The following is a 17,208-nucleotide window of genomic DNA, read 5'->3' on the forward strand; positions in this document are numbered from 1 at the left end:
ATTGAGAAGTTGTATTGGGGTTTTTAAGACCCAGAGTGGAACAAATCCATCTGATGCACACAGTGGGTAGAAGGCTCTGATTGGCACCCCTTGGCTAGCAGTAGGACAGCTGGAGAGATTCTGTGGAGGTCCTGCCTTATATGAGGGCGATAGCAAGCCCCCAGTACTGAACACCTGTGTAAGGATCTATGCTGCCTGAACCTCTCTTTCAGAGCTGTCCATAGAAGCTTCATGACCTTACACTAAGTTGTGCCCAGCTAGGAATGGAGCTTCTAACTGACAAGCAACTGTAATACAGGGAGTTTACGTTACTTTTTGTGAAAAAAAGCAAGCTGGTGGTAAGGTACTTGTCATGCAAGTGTAAGGGTCACAGTTTGGATATCTAGAACCAAGCATGCTGAATGTGTATAATGGTCAACCTGTAATTCCTGCTTTGGAAAGATGGAAAACAGTGTGTCTCCAGAAAGAGCAGGCTGGGAAGATTAGCCAATAATAAATAACAATCTAAAATTTCTCATAGTAGTTCCCAGGAAATTATACTTTAGCATATCAAAAGTCAGAGAGAATCTACACGCTGAAGAACTGGATGGCCAGGCCATGACACTCCTAGAAATACCATACACATTGTTCCAACACAGCCCACTTCGAACTCTTCTGTTAATGAAACTAGTGGAGAGCCCTAGAAAGTTTAAGGGCCTTCAGACTGCCTGGGCTTAGATCCTGTCTGTGGGACCTGGGAATGGTTTTGAATTTCCTGACCTTAGTTTTCTTGTCTGTTAAATGACTAAAATATTAGCAGTGATCTGATGGGCCTGGGGAGTTAATGCATATCTTATACTCAGCTCTGGAGACACAGTAGTGATTGTAAAGATCACTTATTTTTACTGTCATCAAGAAGGTGCTGTCACCTAAGCTGTAGGCAAAAAAGCATGGGAAGACACAATAGCTTCTTCGAGGTGACGGTGGTAGTGGGGTCCTGTTCTTCTCTGTGATCTGGATGTAATTTGCACAGTTAGTATTGCTAATTCATATTAATACCAGCTCCTGGGACTGAGGAGAAGGCTGGTTTATCTGCCTTCTACTATAGAACTACTTTTCTGCCTGCTACTCCCAGTGGAACAGAAGAAAGAGGGAGCTGCCTGTCAGACATGGAATTGTGCAGCTTTAGAATCTTCTGTCATACAAGCATTCAGGTGTCCTTCTTGTCCACTCTTGATCAAGCTTGGACCCTTCAGTCTGGAGCCCAACACTTAGGGAGGGATTGATTCCATCTCCTGCTAACTCTCCTTCCTGCTCCCAGTCTAGCTGTGGGTTTGCGTCTTTCTGTCTTCTGATTGTGTGTCATCATAAGTGAGCTACTACAACCTCCTTCCCGTTTCTGAGTGTCCCTAGCCCTGCAGCGGGCAGCCAGAGACTGTGGGTGTTAACGGTGAAATGGCGGATGATAATAAGCTCCTGCTAGTTTTTGGAAAGGAACATTATTGACAGTTGGCCCTGTGGTACAAAATCTGTCTCTTAGGAGTGTTTCCCTGTCACTTGGGTTTGTTCCAAGTAGCGCTAGAATGGCTTGCTTCAGCCTTTCCTTCTGTCAGCCGCCTGTGTGCTTCTGAATGCTATTGCTTTATTTACCCTCCTCTTTCACATAGTCACAGGCACTAATCCACATTATAGCTTTACAGGCAGTAAATTAAATTATATTAATTCTAAACACAGTGTTTTTGAACTATATAGAGGCTGCAGCCTTTGAAACCACTAACTTAATTTTGTCCAACCCTTACTCAGTAACTCAAAAAGAGCCAAAGTTTCTTTCTTTCAAATTTGGTTTAAAAAATAATAATAAATTGCTCCCAGACAGTAGTTCTGGGTGCCAAATTTTATCTGCAGTCTCAATCTTGTGTCTATACTGAAGCTTCTCTAAAGTCGGAGGCAAGGCATGGGTGAGATGTGAGGACTGTAACTCTTAGTTTAATCCAACTGTATCGCCTCAGCTGTGTGACTTTCCCACTGGTCACTTACTCCCTCGGAGGTTGACTCTCTTGTGTGCAAAGCTACATCTACAAGATTTCTGACAGACTGCAATGCACGATTTCTGGAGCATGTTGAAGGTGTGTGTGCATCTGAACATAATAAACCCTGCCTCTGAGAGAGCAGGTGGGACTGAGACACTCCCAGCTGGCCTGGGCTCCATCCAGTCACATGATATAAATAAGCTAAGCATGCTCTTCCAGTGTAGTTTGAGTTGATCTGAGCATTTTTTTTCACATTCTCTTGCTTTTAGTAAGTCTTCATCATTTGAGGTAGGCCATGTGTATTAGGGAGTGCTCTATGCTCACTAGATAGGAGGTGATCAAATGGGGTGCTGTCATCCTGCCCCCACCATTGCACTCTCTCGCCTGTGGGAAACTGGGGCCATTTCTTTAAAATTGTGAGAAAATGGAACTACTTATGGCACCAGTAAATTTTTTTGTGAGGCAGTTCCTAAAACAAGAGGAGTCTAGACATTTTCACATCAGTAGCAACATTACAGTGTGGGTGTGCGCATGGGTGTGTATACTCATACATATGTTGCTTTTAAATTAAACTCCAATACTTATACAGTATGAGATTCACAACAAGTTGTTCTAGAATTGGTTACCAATGCTATGTATGACATTTGTTATTGCTGCACCAGTCTTCCATGCTTTGGTTAAACTGTGTGAGCGTCATCTTCAACTGTCTCTAACTGTATGATCATGCTTGACCATTCAGAAGGCATGTAAAAACATTTAACTGGAATTTCTCTTTAAGTAAAAAGTTAATTCCCTATACTGCAGTGCTAAGGAATGTCAAGATTTTCTGAAACAGCTGCCTGAGGCCAGGGTTTACTGCAGATACTATGACAGGCAGCAAGTCTCTGCTTTTGAGCATTGTCTAACCAGCCCTTAAATAGAAGGAAGTGAGTACTCAGTCTGTCTAAGGTGAAAGCAGATGGCAGCTTGGTGCTCAACAGAAACCTGTATTCCTCAATCATGGCAGCTTTTTTCTGGTTCTTTCTGCTACTCACTGATGCAGGAGACTTTCTGAAGACGTTCCAGATGGCGTCACAAAAAGACTCTAAATGTGTCCCACCTGTCCCAGATAGTTCATACCATTTAAAACTACACTCTGAGAGTCGAGTGGGAGAGCCTCAGAGAAAGCCCTGTTATATTTTCAGGATATTTATTTGGACTATGTTTTTAAAACTTATTCGGCTGTGTATTCTTATGGAGCATTCTCTGTTCTTTCTGTTGGTGATTCAATGCTAAGAAAATCCACTTGAATAGCATTTTCATTAGCACTTTGTTAGCTTCTGTGCAGCGATTGGTAGCTCTGGGACCTTCTGTAAGTACACTTTACTTGCATTTATACTTGCTTGTGGGGTTCGTACCAGTCCAGATTTGTACAATTCTGGCCTAGTCTGTCTTGGTTTACCTAGGAAAAATTTGAAAGATGCTTAGTAATGATGACAGTGCAGTCCATGGCTGTCACCTGATGTGATCACAAGACAGCTGAGATGGTCACGTTGTCACCTGGTCCATCAAGCCAGGCTGAACTCCTTGTGTCCAGCACACTTATATATACCAGCCAGGGCAGAGGACAGTGGGGTCTATCTTTTGCCACATTGAATTCAAGTTTCTTCTCTCCTTTCTACTATGACAGATTTGAAACTATATACAGTTTCTGGAGATTTTAGAGTTGCCAACCGATGCTGGACTTGAGTCAGCACCCGCCATTTCCCACACAACTCCAGTTTAAAAGCCAAATCTCCCTAAGTCGTTGAATTTCTCCATACATTAACAGTTGTGACCTACCCTCTCTGTTTCCTTTTGTTTCCAAAATGGCTGTGCTCTTGTGTTTAACTTTTTCTTATTGATGAAATCCCTATAGAACAAATGGATAAAATGTGACAGCTATAGCAGTCTCTGGGGACAGTGGCCTTTACTGTGGCTCTTTCTCTGAGCTCTGCAGGGTGTCATGTTGCTTTTTGTAACAAACCCTCAGCTTCTGAATCCCTATGCTGGAAATGATTACATAAATCTGAATGGCCATTTCCAGAGTCTTATGAATCTGGAGAATTCCTTACTCTTTGGAGGAAGAGTTTTACAAAGACTTTTTCTTTGTGGAGAAGGACCTGGCCTTTGTAGCGAGCTTCTGTTGAAAATGTCAGCAGTGTTAGCTTGTGTAGCTTTGTGTTTGAAAAGGAAACATGATGTGTGCTACGCTGTGCTCTAACTCCATGCAGATGTGTGCTAAGAGAACATGATGTGCTCATTTGTTGCATTTATGCTACTCTCTTACTTTAAGTAAGATGGATGAAATTACATATTAAATAAAAACAGCAGCTCCAACAGCAGCCCTTAGCAAATGGAAAAAGCCTTCCAGAGACAGTAGAGAGGGAGATGATGGCTTTAATAACTCATTGACTCGAGAGAACTGTCTGTTTAAAAGCTTGTGCATAATAACTTCTTTGTGGGATTTACTCAGTGCTAACTGTCTAATGTTCAGAAGTGATCTGCCATTAAATTGTGTTGGCGTGGTATTACCCAACACATTGCGTTTTCTGTCTTGGCTAAATATAACAGTAATTTTCTACATGCACTCAGTGGCGTGGACACCTGCGTGATACAAAATTCCACTGAGCAGGAGTAGCTGCATGGCCTTAGCAGCCTGATATTTCTACATTTTAAGGCTGCTGCTGTAATTGAGAATGTGCAACTAGTACAGTGTGCTATGTATTTGTTATGTGTTCATTCTAGACTCCAAGCTCCTTAATGTGTGTACCTTCCTTTTGCACTTTGGAGCTAGGAAGTTCTTTGTGTTGGGCATACTTCTCTCGCTAAAGGGAACTTTAGAATGTAGAGGATACTTTTCTTGTGTTACTGCAAAAGCCATGTCTGATGAGTGGCTCCAGCATGAAGCATCTCCTCCCATCCTGGGCTGCCAAATGTGTCTGAGACCACCAGGCCAGACCCACCCCAGAGCTGACTCTACTTCCTTCCCAGTTTCTCCCCTTTCTGTTGTCTTTTTCTGTGACCTGGTTAACGTTTTAAGAAAGTTTTCAAAATGCAAAAATGACTTTGTTCCATCGTTATTTAAAAATAGGATTGATCAATACAAAGCATTAGCTGAGGCAAACATGGCACTTCCTTATCGATCTCAGTAGTTGTTGCCTGCAGGAAGGCTTCTGTGGAGGTGAAAGGATATATGAACCGCGCTCCCAGGACAAACAGCTGCAGTCGCTAGGAGCAGACTTCCTTTTTATATGGAAGGGATTTTGCAGCCTAGTCCCTCTCAGTGAGATGCATGCACGGACGAACATACAGTACAATCTTACAGCTCAAGTGGCCTGCTGACTGCTGCTCTGGGAAGTTTTTGGCCATAGCTTTACTAATTGCTAGACACTATTCAAGGCTATGTATATCAAAGGCCTACTGATTTTATGCTAATTAACACATGCCAGCTAGTTAACAAATCCACTAATTAGCAAATGGGTACGAGCCAGAGTATGGAGGTATGGAATGTGCTCTACGTGGTAATCAGTTGCACACCAGTAAGGCCAAGTCCATGAGGACCAGAAAAGGCTGTCAGCCGAGAGGAATTATGGAGAAAGTGTATAAGGAAGTTAGTTGTGGGCAGACCCTGCTCTGTCAGTCAGATTCCAGCAACTGCGCCCTGTCACTGGCCCACTGTGCTGTATGCTATCACAAGCACATGCATGCTGTCTCTCCCCTGCTGGAGAAGCCTTAGTCGAAGACTCAGGAGGCAGATCTCCCTGGCCTCCCATTTCGATTATATACATTTTCAAAGAAGGATATAAGCACCACTCTTGTCTTTATTAGATGGTTAGCCAAAGTGTATCCTCAAGAGAACTTATTGGATGCTGGGTAATCTTGTAAAAAAAAAAAATGGCTCTGGAAATGTAGAAGGCTTGCACATTTGAACCCAAGAGATACATAAGTTAAATGAGAGATTATCAGCCCCCAGATATCACTTAAGAGGACTGTTCTGCCTGAGTGTGGTGCCCAGAAAGAATGGGAATGGCCCACAGCCAGTCCTGCACATGGTACCTGCCTGCCATGGGGGCTATAGCCAGAGACAAACCTCCAGCAGTTTGCTTTTCCCTTCCTGGATTCAAGAGGCAATCTCAGAGGAAAGAATGTGAGGGCATTAGTATCACTATCTGTTTGATTACTGTGTTGACATTTTTAAAGTGCCATTAGTCATAGGAAATGTAACTTAATGATGTAGAAAAATACTCAGCCAGAGAATGTCAAGAAAGGGAGCCATGGCCCGGAACTCATATTAAACTGGAGCGAACTGCGTCCTAACCATAATTTGTTGTTTTCTGTTACCATGGTTTTACCTCAGCTCATTAACTGGGCAGCATCTGTGCAAGCAAGGAAGATAGTAAGCAGGGCAAAGGTGAGGTCTAAAGGCAGCATCGCAGCTATGTGGTATACCGAAAGAACATTCAGCTTTAGAGCGTAGCTCTGAGGTTTTACTTGCATTCTTTCGCAATCACTTTTTCTTTCACACCCGTCCCTTTTATACTGTTGTGTTGCCATGGGGCATGTGAACACACCCCACCCCTAACCGCCCTCTGGAATTTACTTTCCTGTTGATTGCTCTGAGCTTTTTAAGGTAATTTCACTTGTGTGTGGTTCTATCCCATTTGTGTCATTGGAACTGGCAGTGTCAGGTCACCCTCCCATCACAGGCCACAGGCATAGATATGCATGTACAGCTAGGATATGGAGTGTGAACAGTGTCAAAGCCAGCAGTGCTTGACACATGCCGAGTTGGACTCTGGTATCATCAATAGATCGTATTTGTCTATTAATCTAAATTTAAATGTTTTCCTACTGAAAATTGCAGGAAAAATGAGATAAATATAGATGGCCTCGTCTAGGAACTACACATGTGACACTGAACTGTCATCAACAGCATACTGTAAAATGTTCCTGGGCCATCTCGGAACAGGTGCCATACTTGGAAAATACCACAAGAGCCTAAATCCACCTTCTCCTCTTGCCTACATGCCATTTAGCTAAATCTTACCACAGCAAGGGTGTACCGTAGACTCTCAGGAAAAACCGACTGATGTATAATGTCCTGGGGTAAGAGAATTGAAGGGAATGTAACCTGTGTAAGGAAATATAGAAGGTAATATCACTGATAAATGTTGGGCTTTTCTTCCCACTGAAGGTTTTTATCATTCATTGGGGGGACACTGTGTGAGATTGGAAAGCCTGAAATGCAACAGAAAATAAATTTATCTCTTGGGAAAGAAGGCATAGAGAAAACTGCTGAAAGATTACAGACAACTGCACACACCCTGCAGGTCATCATAGATGGTCTGAGCCAGCCCAAAACCTTTGACATCCGAACAGGTGAGTTGTCTCCCTTGTCTTCAGGAAGCTCCCATCAATTTGGTCTTCACAACAGGAGAGGGCCAAGCGTTGATCCTCCTCAGTCACTCAGATTTCTGTCTGGAGTCAAAGCTAAAAGCATGGCTTCAGACTCCTTGTTCATGTTGCTTTGCTGGTGCACTAGGCTGGACACATGTCATGTGCTGTGTTTCTGTGTTCATGGAGGCATACTGTCCCTGAGTCTCCTGTAAACTGTCTTTATGTCTGAAGAGCCAGAAGGTAAAGTTTTCCACTCACACCAAAAAGTGAATCTTCTTCCTAAAGTACAGCCTTCCAGGTTTCTGGATTCCACTTCGCTGAGCACATTGAACAAATAAGATGATATCTCTGTGTTGATTGTCTATCTGATTTAGAGTGTTCTCAGCTTTCTGTGCAGGGAGAGGGTAAAGGAAGGGTAATAGCCTAGTTGTTGAGAGCAGTGACCCACTGAGACAGAACTGCAGCTGGAGAAAATAAAACACTGAGGAAGAGCAGTCCCTCCCCATTGTCCTCAGGTAAAAGTGGCTGTTCCTACAGATAGAACTACGGAGAAGCCTGCTTCTCTCCTTGTGGATTCCATGGCTGTCTTTTGGGGGACACTAAGATCAGTGTGTCTCATGAGGGGTGGTATTGGTATTTTGCCTATGCACTCACTGGATGGTTGACAAAGTCACTTGAGCTACAGGTGCCCCAGACTGTATTTTCCTGTCCATCTTTATTTTTCTATCAAGGTGTTAATTGCTCTTTTATCTGTTACATGAGGGACTCAAAGAAAGGCAAACACTCAGTTAACCCCAGCTAAGCAGAGGAGCCTCTTATTGAGCAGAATTCGGATGGGCCTGGACGTTCCAGTGTGACACATGCAGTTTCAAACAGGTCTCTCTAAGCAAACGGTCAGCTAATCTCTGCCCTAGTTAAGTCACATCACATTTCCCAGGGAGAGGCAGATGGATTTGGAGGTGGGGGTGGTGGACAGTATTTTGGGTATTCCCATGTTACAGAATTTGTAATGCATCTCTTTTCTCCTTTTCTCAAAAGTGTTTCCTGGCTTGTGGCCTCATTCTTTCCTTAGACTCATCTGGCTTCTGTTCTTTGGTGACATTGTTCCTTTTGTTAAAACTCTCCTTGCAAGTTAGTTTCCTTAATTTAGAGCAGGCTGGTGCAGTGGCCTAACTGTGCTGCCTTGGCTCTTGATGTATTAAAATTTACGTAGTTCATTGAGGATTGGCTGTCTTGGGAACATGCTGAGTGGTTCCTGACTCAGGTTTTCATGCAAAGCTAAACTGAGCAACTGATCAGAACTCCATGGGTTTTGCAGCCACTGGATTTCTGCAAGGAAAGACGGGAGACATTTCCAAGCATGAAACCGCCTTACTGGCCGGGGGATTAGCTCGCCTCTGCCCTGGGCACCTTAGTTTCATTTTGTGTTGACTTGATCTCAGCCTGTGTGGTTCAAATTACCAGAAGTTCCTGCTTTGGAATTTAGTATCAGGTGAAATCCCAGAGTTCATTCCTATGTTAGTGTGTTTAATGAGGACAGTGAGGTTTAGGGTCTGTGGAATTTTGTCTTGTTTTACAGGAGCTGAGGAAGTTCAATTTCTAAAATGATCCTGGGTTTAAGGTGATTTGATTTGGAAGGGAAAGAAGGAGGTGAGCAGTTGTTAATACAAATGTAAAGGATAGGTCCAGCAAGTAATCAGGGTAAAGCCAACGGCTGTGGAGGAAAAGGAAATGGGTTGGAGGGGGGGGGAGCAGGGGCAAGGACTAAGTAAAGGAGAGCCAAGCTAGAATGTGTTGTTTGTTACTAGAGTCAACACTCAGTGATCCTAGGGAAGAGAGTGGAGCTATAGAGGTAAATGCAGGCCGTGGGGAACTCACAGGTCCCACTTAAACTAATTGTCTCACTGTCTCAAACCTTTGTTGTATTATGTTATCTGGAGCCAAGTGGTACTTAGCCTGCTTTGTGCTCACTTTTTAGGGGCTAGTGTCAGTGAACAGAGATATGTGTGCTGACATGGCCCAGGAAAGGCTGTAAAGAGCCTAAGGCAGGGACCTAGGGTCTTCATCTTTGTGTATCTGGCATACAGCAGAGCACTGGTCACAAGGTAATGACAGTAAACAGTCAATCAGCTGAACTAGAGGAAGAGAGAGGCTAACTCTGGCTGACTCTGGCTGGTGTGCAGTTCTGAGCCACAGGTAATCGAGAGCCTATAGATTCTGATTGAATAAATGTGTTTGAAATAGAAAGAATTGATTTCTGAATTCCCACTAAAGTAAAGAGAGAGCATTTGACTTCACTCACATTTGTCCAAAAGCTAGTGGAGTGTTGACCACCTTGAAACAATTCTAGAATCCAGGCACAGAACGCCAACTCCCCCTCTCGTGTTTCCAGGGCTCTCACATCCTGAGCATTTGTGATTTAGTCTGCTGTGGTCACTGAGCAGAGATAGATTCTGACTGTCCTTTACAGGAAAGATAGTGAGCCAGCCGTCCAGATCCTCCCAAGCAGGACTTACAGCCTCATTAGTGAGACTGAGTTTAGGGAAAAGAAAATGTTTGAGAAACTTTTCTTGAATTGTCTGTGGGAAGTCTTTCTCCCAGAATGTATTTTTTCTCACGAGAGGTCTGTGTCCTTAGCTTTTTTATCTCTTCCCCCAAAGAACATTATTGATCTGGGCATCCATATCAGTCAAAACACAGTGAACATTAGCCTTCTAGGTACAGTGCCTTCTTGGTTACACTAACATTTATTCTCTTTCCTCACAGATTTTGATAAGCCTGACTTCAAGCGAAGCATAGTTTGTCTGGAAGATCTGCAGGTTGGGACAGTTCTTACAGGCAAAGTGGAGAATGCCACCCTGTTTGGAGTTTTCGTGGATATAGGCGTGGGAAAGGCAGGGCTGATTCCTATCCGGTTCATAACAGAAGCAAAGCTATCTAAAACAAAGAGGAGAAGGAGCCTAGGCCTCGGCCCTGGAGAAAAAGTGGAGGTGAAAGTCCTCAGCGTTGACATTCCCCGATCTAGGATTTCTCTCGACCTTCTCCGGGTATTGTGAGTGTCCCACTGAAGGCCAAATACCAAGGCACTCCCTCATTTCTCCAGCCTGAGGAAGATGAGCCAGAGCTCATGGAACCTAGAGAGCAAATGAGAGGGGCTCCTGGATAGAAGTATTTATCACACTATCCTGACTTCTACAAAGACCAGTGGACGTCCTCACCGGCGTCCTACAGCAGCAGTCTCTGTCTTCATAATTCCTCATTGGTCACACTCTCTACAGCAGGTGGCTTCACATTCTCCTGCTAACGTCTGCTGCCTTAGACTTGGGTGGGTTGTCTTGCTTATTAGAAATGTGTGGTGTTGATTGACACATTAAAACTAGTGGTCTTTAATGCTGCCATTTTATTGAGGTATTATTAGCATTTTTGCTCATAATTTATACTTTTGGAATAATCTTTATTTTCCTTAGCAAACCAAGTAAAAATATACTAGTAAAAGATTATCATGTATTTATGACCCATCAACTGAATCATTTCAGTGTGTTCCTCAGAACATGTGTGTTGACCTCTACAATAAATGACTGGCTGGTGACTTTGGTGTGCTGTATTCATTGAGTGAATGCTAGAAGCCACACTGAATTAAAGATGGGATTTGTAGATCTGTGCCTTGGGGAAGACAAGAGATTCTGGACATTTCAAGAATGACTTTAATTGTCATAATTTATTACAGAGCCCATATTCTTATTTAGCAATCATTCAAGAGCAGTGACAGCAGTGACCCCGACTCTGTTCTTGTTCGGTGGAGAAGGTAAGTGCTGCATGGCAGCTCAGGGTCAGATGAGGTGAGCAGAGTCCACACCGATCACTGATGCTACAGTGACTCACTTGTGTGAACACAGACTTGACGGTCTGGGTGATGTGTGGAGGACAGATATAAAGTGTGGTCAGCCCTATTTCTTTGTCTTGGACAATTCCTTAATTTGTAAGTAAGCAACCGTTACCCTTGAAGGCTTTTCAGTGCTGCTGCTGCTGCTTGTCCTCAGGATGCCTGATTTGGGATCATATAATCACCCACTGGGAGTTGTTGTCAGGAAGTAGTGTACATGTGGTACACACCAGTTCCTCCTGGTGGCTACCTATTCTCAAAACACTTGGTCTGTTTAGTGTACTTAGGTGTCTTTGAAGTCCCTTTCATTCCTGTCAGCTTTTTCTGCTTTTTACTGGTCTTTACCTGACAATGAATGCTAGTGTGTTTTCAGTTGTTTTTTTCTACTCATTCTTGCCAAGGCTTTCTTTTTTTCTTTTTTTTTTAAATAATTTATTTATTTCTTTTTTTTTTTTTGAACATGAAATGCTTTTTTTTAGCATGTTTTACAAGGGGAGGGGGTAAGAGGGGCCAGGTGGTGGAAAAGTACAAAATCTTCTTGGCCTGTGCCTTGAAACATGTCATGGTCTATACGGTACACTGCCTTGAATTATGATCTACCTGCTGTTCTTCAGAAGATATGGTACACTGCTTGAGTTATGGTCTCCCTGCTATTCTTAAGAAGACATGGTACTATGCTTTGAGTCTATCTGCAGTTGCTAAGCAGGATCTTTGCCAAGGCTTTCTGGTTCATAGTGTGTAGATGAATGCTAATTGATGACCTGAGGTGCTCCCAGGAGTGCTCCCCCTCCTGGTCACTTTGGATGAAGGAGCCAGAGCAGCTCTGGCTTTTTTTCTCTCAGAAAAAGCATGGTAGAGGGGGCGCAAAAATCAAGATTCTGGCTATATTTGGAAGTAAGCAAAAATGGTTCCAAGGCTTCTGTCCTAAGTAACTGAAGCGTAAAACTGACATCTACTGAGATGGACAACCATGAGAGGCGCAGTAAGGAATTCATTTAAGACAGGTGAAATTCCAGGTGTTCAGTAGAGTACATCCAAGGAGACATGCTAGGTTAGGTAGTAGTATCTTGGCTTCTTTCCCTGTTGCTGTGATAAAAATACTCCAATAAAAGTGACTTAAGGGGAAAAGGATGTATTGTACCCACATCCAGGTTATAGTCCATCATGGCATGGCCAAGAAGTCGCAGTGGTAGGAAATGGAGAGAACTGGTCACATTACATCCACAGTCAGGAGCACAGTCAATGCATGCATGCTATCTCAACTCTCCATCCTTCATGTTGTCCAGGACTCAGAGCCTAAGGAAGGATGCTGCCTACACTGACAAGACCCCACATCCTTTAACATAGTTAAGAACATGTGGCAGACCTGTCTATAGGCCAGCCTAAGCTACACAGTCTCTCAGAGATGCTTCCCTGGCAATTCTAGATTGGTTCACATGAACAATTAAAACTGACCATCACAGGCAGTTAACTGTTTTAGACTAAAGATCACTGTTTTAGACTAAAGATCAGGGGAGAACTCTGGAAAAGCCTGTAACTAGTTATAGTTGCGAGACTAAAAAAAAAAAAAAAAAAAAAACTACTAGTGAAATGGGTGAGCATAAAACAAAAACAAAAAAATAGAAACCCATGGCAGACAATCCTAAACCCTAATCTCTCCAGGAGACTGGAATTGATTTCTTGCTAAGAGAAAGCTAATTGAAGGGACAAGAGCGTAGCTAATGAGCTGGTCTGAGCTGTCGGTGTAGGCAGAGTCCACCCGCTGAGCAGCTTCTAGGAAAGGTAGAGGGGTGAATAGGTCAGGCGCCAGCGCCAGCCTCACCACCTAGATTGTCTTGTCCTTGCTGTCTCCTGCTTGTAGTGGCTGTGCTGTCTGCAGGGCAGTGGCAAGAGCTCAGTGAGAAGTCCTGGATTTATCCTGCTGTTGTGGAGGGTCCAAAGTAGCCTGCACTACCTCGTTTGGACTGCACAGCATGTAAGAAAAAAATCATTTCTTTAAACTGAGGATAAAGTGCATTCCCCACTGCATGTCACTGTTCCCAGCTGTATCCTTTTCATGAAGAAAATTGCCCCACATATAGTAGATGTTCGATAAACATCTGAACTGTAGAATGAATTAGGCAATACAGAGGCATATAGATTTCCGTTTTTTAGAATACACTGTAAAATGTTAAATATTCAACAAACAATATAAAAGATGAAAAATTATAAAACTTTACTACTGAATATTTTAAAATATCTTTTTTTAAACTATCTTTAAAAAAAAAAAAAAGAGCAGCTACTTTAAGGTTTACTAGGTCCCTGAGAGGTAAGCATTACATTGTAAAAACACCAGCTCTGGGCTAAGAGACAGCTCGGCGATTAAGAGTACTCGCTGCTCTGACAGAGGACCAGGGGTCTAATTCTTGGACCCCAGTAGTGACATACAAGCTTCAGTAGCTCTAGCTGCAGAGGTCTACTGTTTTCTTCTAGCCTCTGTAGGTAATGGGCACACAGTACAGATATACATACAGACACAGCGCCCATACACATAAATAGTTTTTAAATTAGAAACGCCAGTGCTTCAAAAATAGCACACATACAAAAGTAGGCTATAGACACATTTTCCAAAATTCCAAATAGATTTTTTCTGTTTGTTATTTGTTTAGTCACTTTAAAGATTATGTGAAAAACAAAATAGTTCTTTAAAGGAATGGTAAAGCTGGAAGTGTGGAGGGAAATATCTAATATTTAAGTATATTGTAAAGCTCCTTTCATTTAAACTGTGGGGCTGGACAAACAGGACAAAATAAATCAACTTAATATTAATGAAATCTGTGTATGTTAACAGTGGTATTTTGAATTGGGACAAAATTATATTGTCATATAACACATAAATTCTAGATGGATATACATGAATAAAATTACTTTTAAAGGTTACAAGCAACTAGAGAAGGGCTCGGAGAAATGTTTGAATAGCTTTGTGGAATGCTAGAAAAACCATGAGAATGCATGGATCTATGAATGTCGAAATTCTAATCAGAAGGCCATTCCCCAGGCAGTTGTGATAGGTCCCTGTGCCAGGTGCCAGAAGCCATGGATGGAGGAGGAATTATTGGAGTTTGTCTCCAGCACTGTGGGCCTGGAACTTAAGCATCATCCAAAGATGCACCAGGTTCAATGCCGTGCATGGTCCTGAAGAATATTGGTATAATCTCATCATGCTGGAAAACCACAGCCTTTAGAAAGCTCAGCTCTGGATTAATAGGGTACTCAGGTCAGAGCAGGAAGGTCTGTATTTCTAACTCTGACCCCAGAGTTAGCACTTGTGTTAAAGCTGGAAATGGCAAGAAGGGACAGGATGGGAAAACCAGAGGTAAATTTAGTCTCTTCACTTTGGCCTCCTGCCTAAAGTCGGTCATAATTATGAGGTGGGTTTTATTAACAGATGAGAGAACTCCTGAATGACTGGGCTCCCTGCCAACACTGTCTGTCCACAGGAAGAAAGATGGGATTTCTTCTCACTTGTCTTACAGGGTGAGGATGGTTCACACAGACTGGGTTTCCTGTTTAGGTGAGAGGCTGGGCAGACTCCACTTCTAACAGCACTGACTATACTACTTTTCAGAAGTTAAGAATTACCCCCAGAAAAGATGTGCTTCCCTTGCTTTGAAAACCATGATACCCACCCCTCAAATATCTTAGAAGAATTCTCATACTAAAGTAAGGGAAGTATTCATCTAAATGTCACAGAGCCGTGCCAGCAAGCTTCTCATAGCAGAATGGTCAGTGTTCAATGTAACCAGCAGGCCTGGGATACTGTGTGGACCAGGACAGTCTAAAGCTGAAGAGACAATGATGGTAGCTGAGGAGATGGGGGCAAGGTACATATGTGATGACTTTGTGTCATTGGATAACCAACATTTGAGAAGCCTGTTTCATCCAAGCAATTAGGCAGACAACAATTCTGGAATTATTGTGGTATCTTACAAAGCATCCAAGTAATACGTGTGTGCCTGATGCTTAGTAAGCGCTGTCACTCTGGACAAAACTTCCTACCCTTACAGCAAGGAGGGAAACTGACAAAGCAGCCTGCGTTTGGATAGCTCTGCGACCCAGTGGCTCTCCTTGGATCACATGACATGCATGTCCCAGGTTCAGGATTGAAGAAGGTGGCACCAGAGAAAAAAGTGTTCTCAGATTAATTGCTTCAAACTGCCAAGGGATTCACCAGAACACAAAATGCCCATTTGGTCAAGTTTGTGTAATTTGATCCTTTAATGACTTAAGTGACTGGATTCTTAGGTGGACTATCATTTTATCTGACACAAACCTGAAGTTCTTGGGGGCCATTTTATCATAATTTTATGACCTGTTTTCCTGACTAAAAAAAGACACATACAGTGCTATAAAATGTGCAAATAATGAGATTAAGACATCCACAATGTAAAAAAAGGTAGCTACTTTCACAGTTTATATACTTCCCAATTTTAATAAATTGGGGTCTTAACTTAGTTTTGCTAAACTGGGGTTATTTCTACTGACCTGCTTTTTCCTCTATAAAATGTATAGTATGAATGATATTTTCATATCAACACCTACATATCTGCCTTATCATGGATCCTGGCTGGAGTCTAAGAAATCCCTGGCAGGATAGTTGTTCTCCTAAATTGTGGCACCGTTTTAGAAGGTCGTGGGGCCTTAGGAGGTGGGACCTATGTGGCAGAACAGGTCCTTTGGAAAGGGACTTTTGAAGGTTATACCTGTCCCTGGTTCCCATCTTGTGCTGTCTACTTCCTGGTTGCCATAATGCGGTCCTTAAGGTGATCAGCTGGAACCTGAATCCTGAGCCAACATGAAAAACAAACAAAAATCTCCTTCCCTCTTCTCTCCCTTAACTCTTCTGTCAGAAGTTCCATGACAGCAGCAAAAAAAAATCATTTTCTATGGAGATGGTTGCTGGAACACTGCTGTATGGTCCAGAAGGTATCCTTCTGCCAAGTATGAGCTTATTTAGATGTCCAGAGCTAAGGATAAGGACCATTTTGTGACATCTCTGTCTCAGCTTTGTATGTCTACCACTGTGTGCTGATGAAGGGTTAAGATGCGAAATAGAATGTGTTGTTTATTTGGGGTTGTGACATTTGAAAAGGGAGTCACACCTGGAAGAAATCTTTCAGTAGTAAAAGTGATTGTGCTCCTGTGTGACTTGTTGCTGTGACCAAATGTCTGACAAAAAGCTTAAGTGGCAAGGATTTGTTTCAGGGTCATACTTTAAAAGTGGGTACAGTCCTTCATGGTGGCAAGACAGGAACATGAGACAGCTAGCTACGTGTCCAAGAGCAATGCATGCTGGTGCCCAGCTTTCTTTTTCTCTTTATTCTTTCTGGAAGCTCAGCCCATGAGACAGTACTGCCTTTGTCCAGACTGAGGGTCCCCTGCTCAGTTACAGCTCTCTGAAGACACTGGCACAAAAACAGGGGGGAGTGTGTTTCTGAGGTGATCCCAAGTCCAGATGACAAAAAGGATCACCAGTCATTCTTCCAGTCATGGCACCTTCTTAGAGTCTCTCCTTTAGCCTGGGACAACCACATTCACTTGCAACCCGTCCATCAGATCCCAGGAACCACCTTACCCTAGGTGACAGATCCTCTCCAGAAAGTTTCACTGACCTCCTAGACTGCATAATCAGTCTTGCCATTATAGGCCCTCCTCTCGCCACAAAATCAGCCCACACTTCCTATCCATTCATATGACTCAACAGCATTTAGTTAATGTCTCCCTCTGCCTTCTCCTTGAGGGGTTTGACCTTGGATGTCTACAACTGCTGATGCTAATGCAGACATTTGACCTTCTTAGCCTCAAAGCCTGTATCTTCTCAGTCTGATTCTCCCAGGTGTGTTCCCTTCCCCTTGGGCT

The 17,208-nt window shown here is 43.0% G+C and overlaps 1 protein-coding gene across 1 annotated transcript in view; it reads left to right on the top strand.

Moving 5' to 3' along the window:
* Srbd1 (S1 RNA binding domain 1) overlaps positions 1-11,016 on the top strand; it is a 169,336-nt gene extending 158,320 nt beyond the window's left edge. Inside the window, exons 18-19 of the mRNA XM_028765111.1 lie at positions 7,225-7,409; positions 10,194-11,016. Coding sequence (XP_028620944.1) covers positions 7,225-7,409; positions 10,194-10,483 — 475 coding nt within the window. The 3' untranslated portion in view covers positions 10,484-11,016. The remainder of the gene's footprint in view (positions 1-7,224; positions 7,410-10,193) is intronic.
* Positions 11,017-17,208: the final 6,192 nt, after the last annotated feature.

This window comes from Grammomys surdaster, unplaced genomic scaffold (genome assembly GCF_004785775.1).
Source record: "Grammomys surdaster isolate TR1022 unplaced genomic scaffold, NIH_TR_1.0 149, whole genome shotgun sequence".
Lineage (NCBI taxonomy): Eukaryota > Metazoa > Chordata > Mammalia > Rodentia > Muridae > Grammomys > Grammomys surdaster.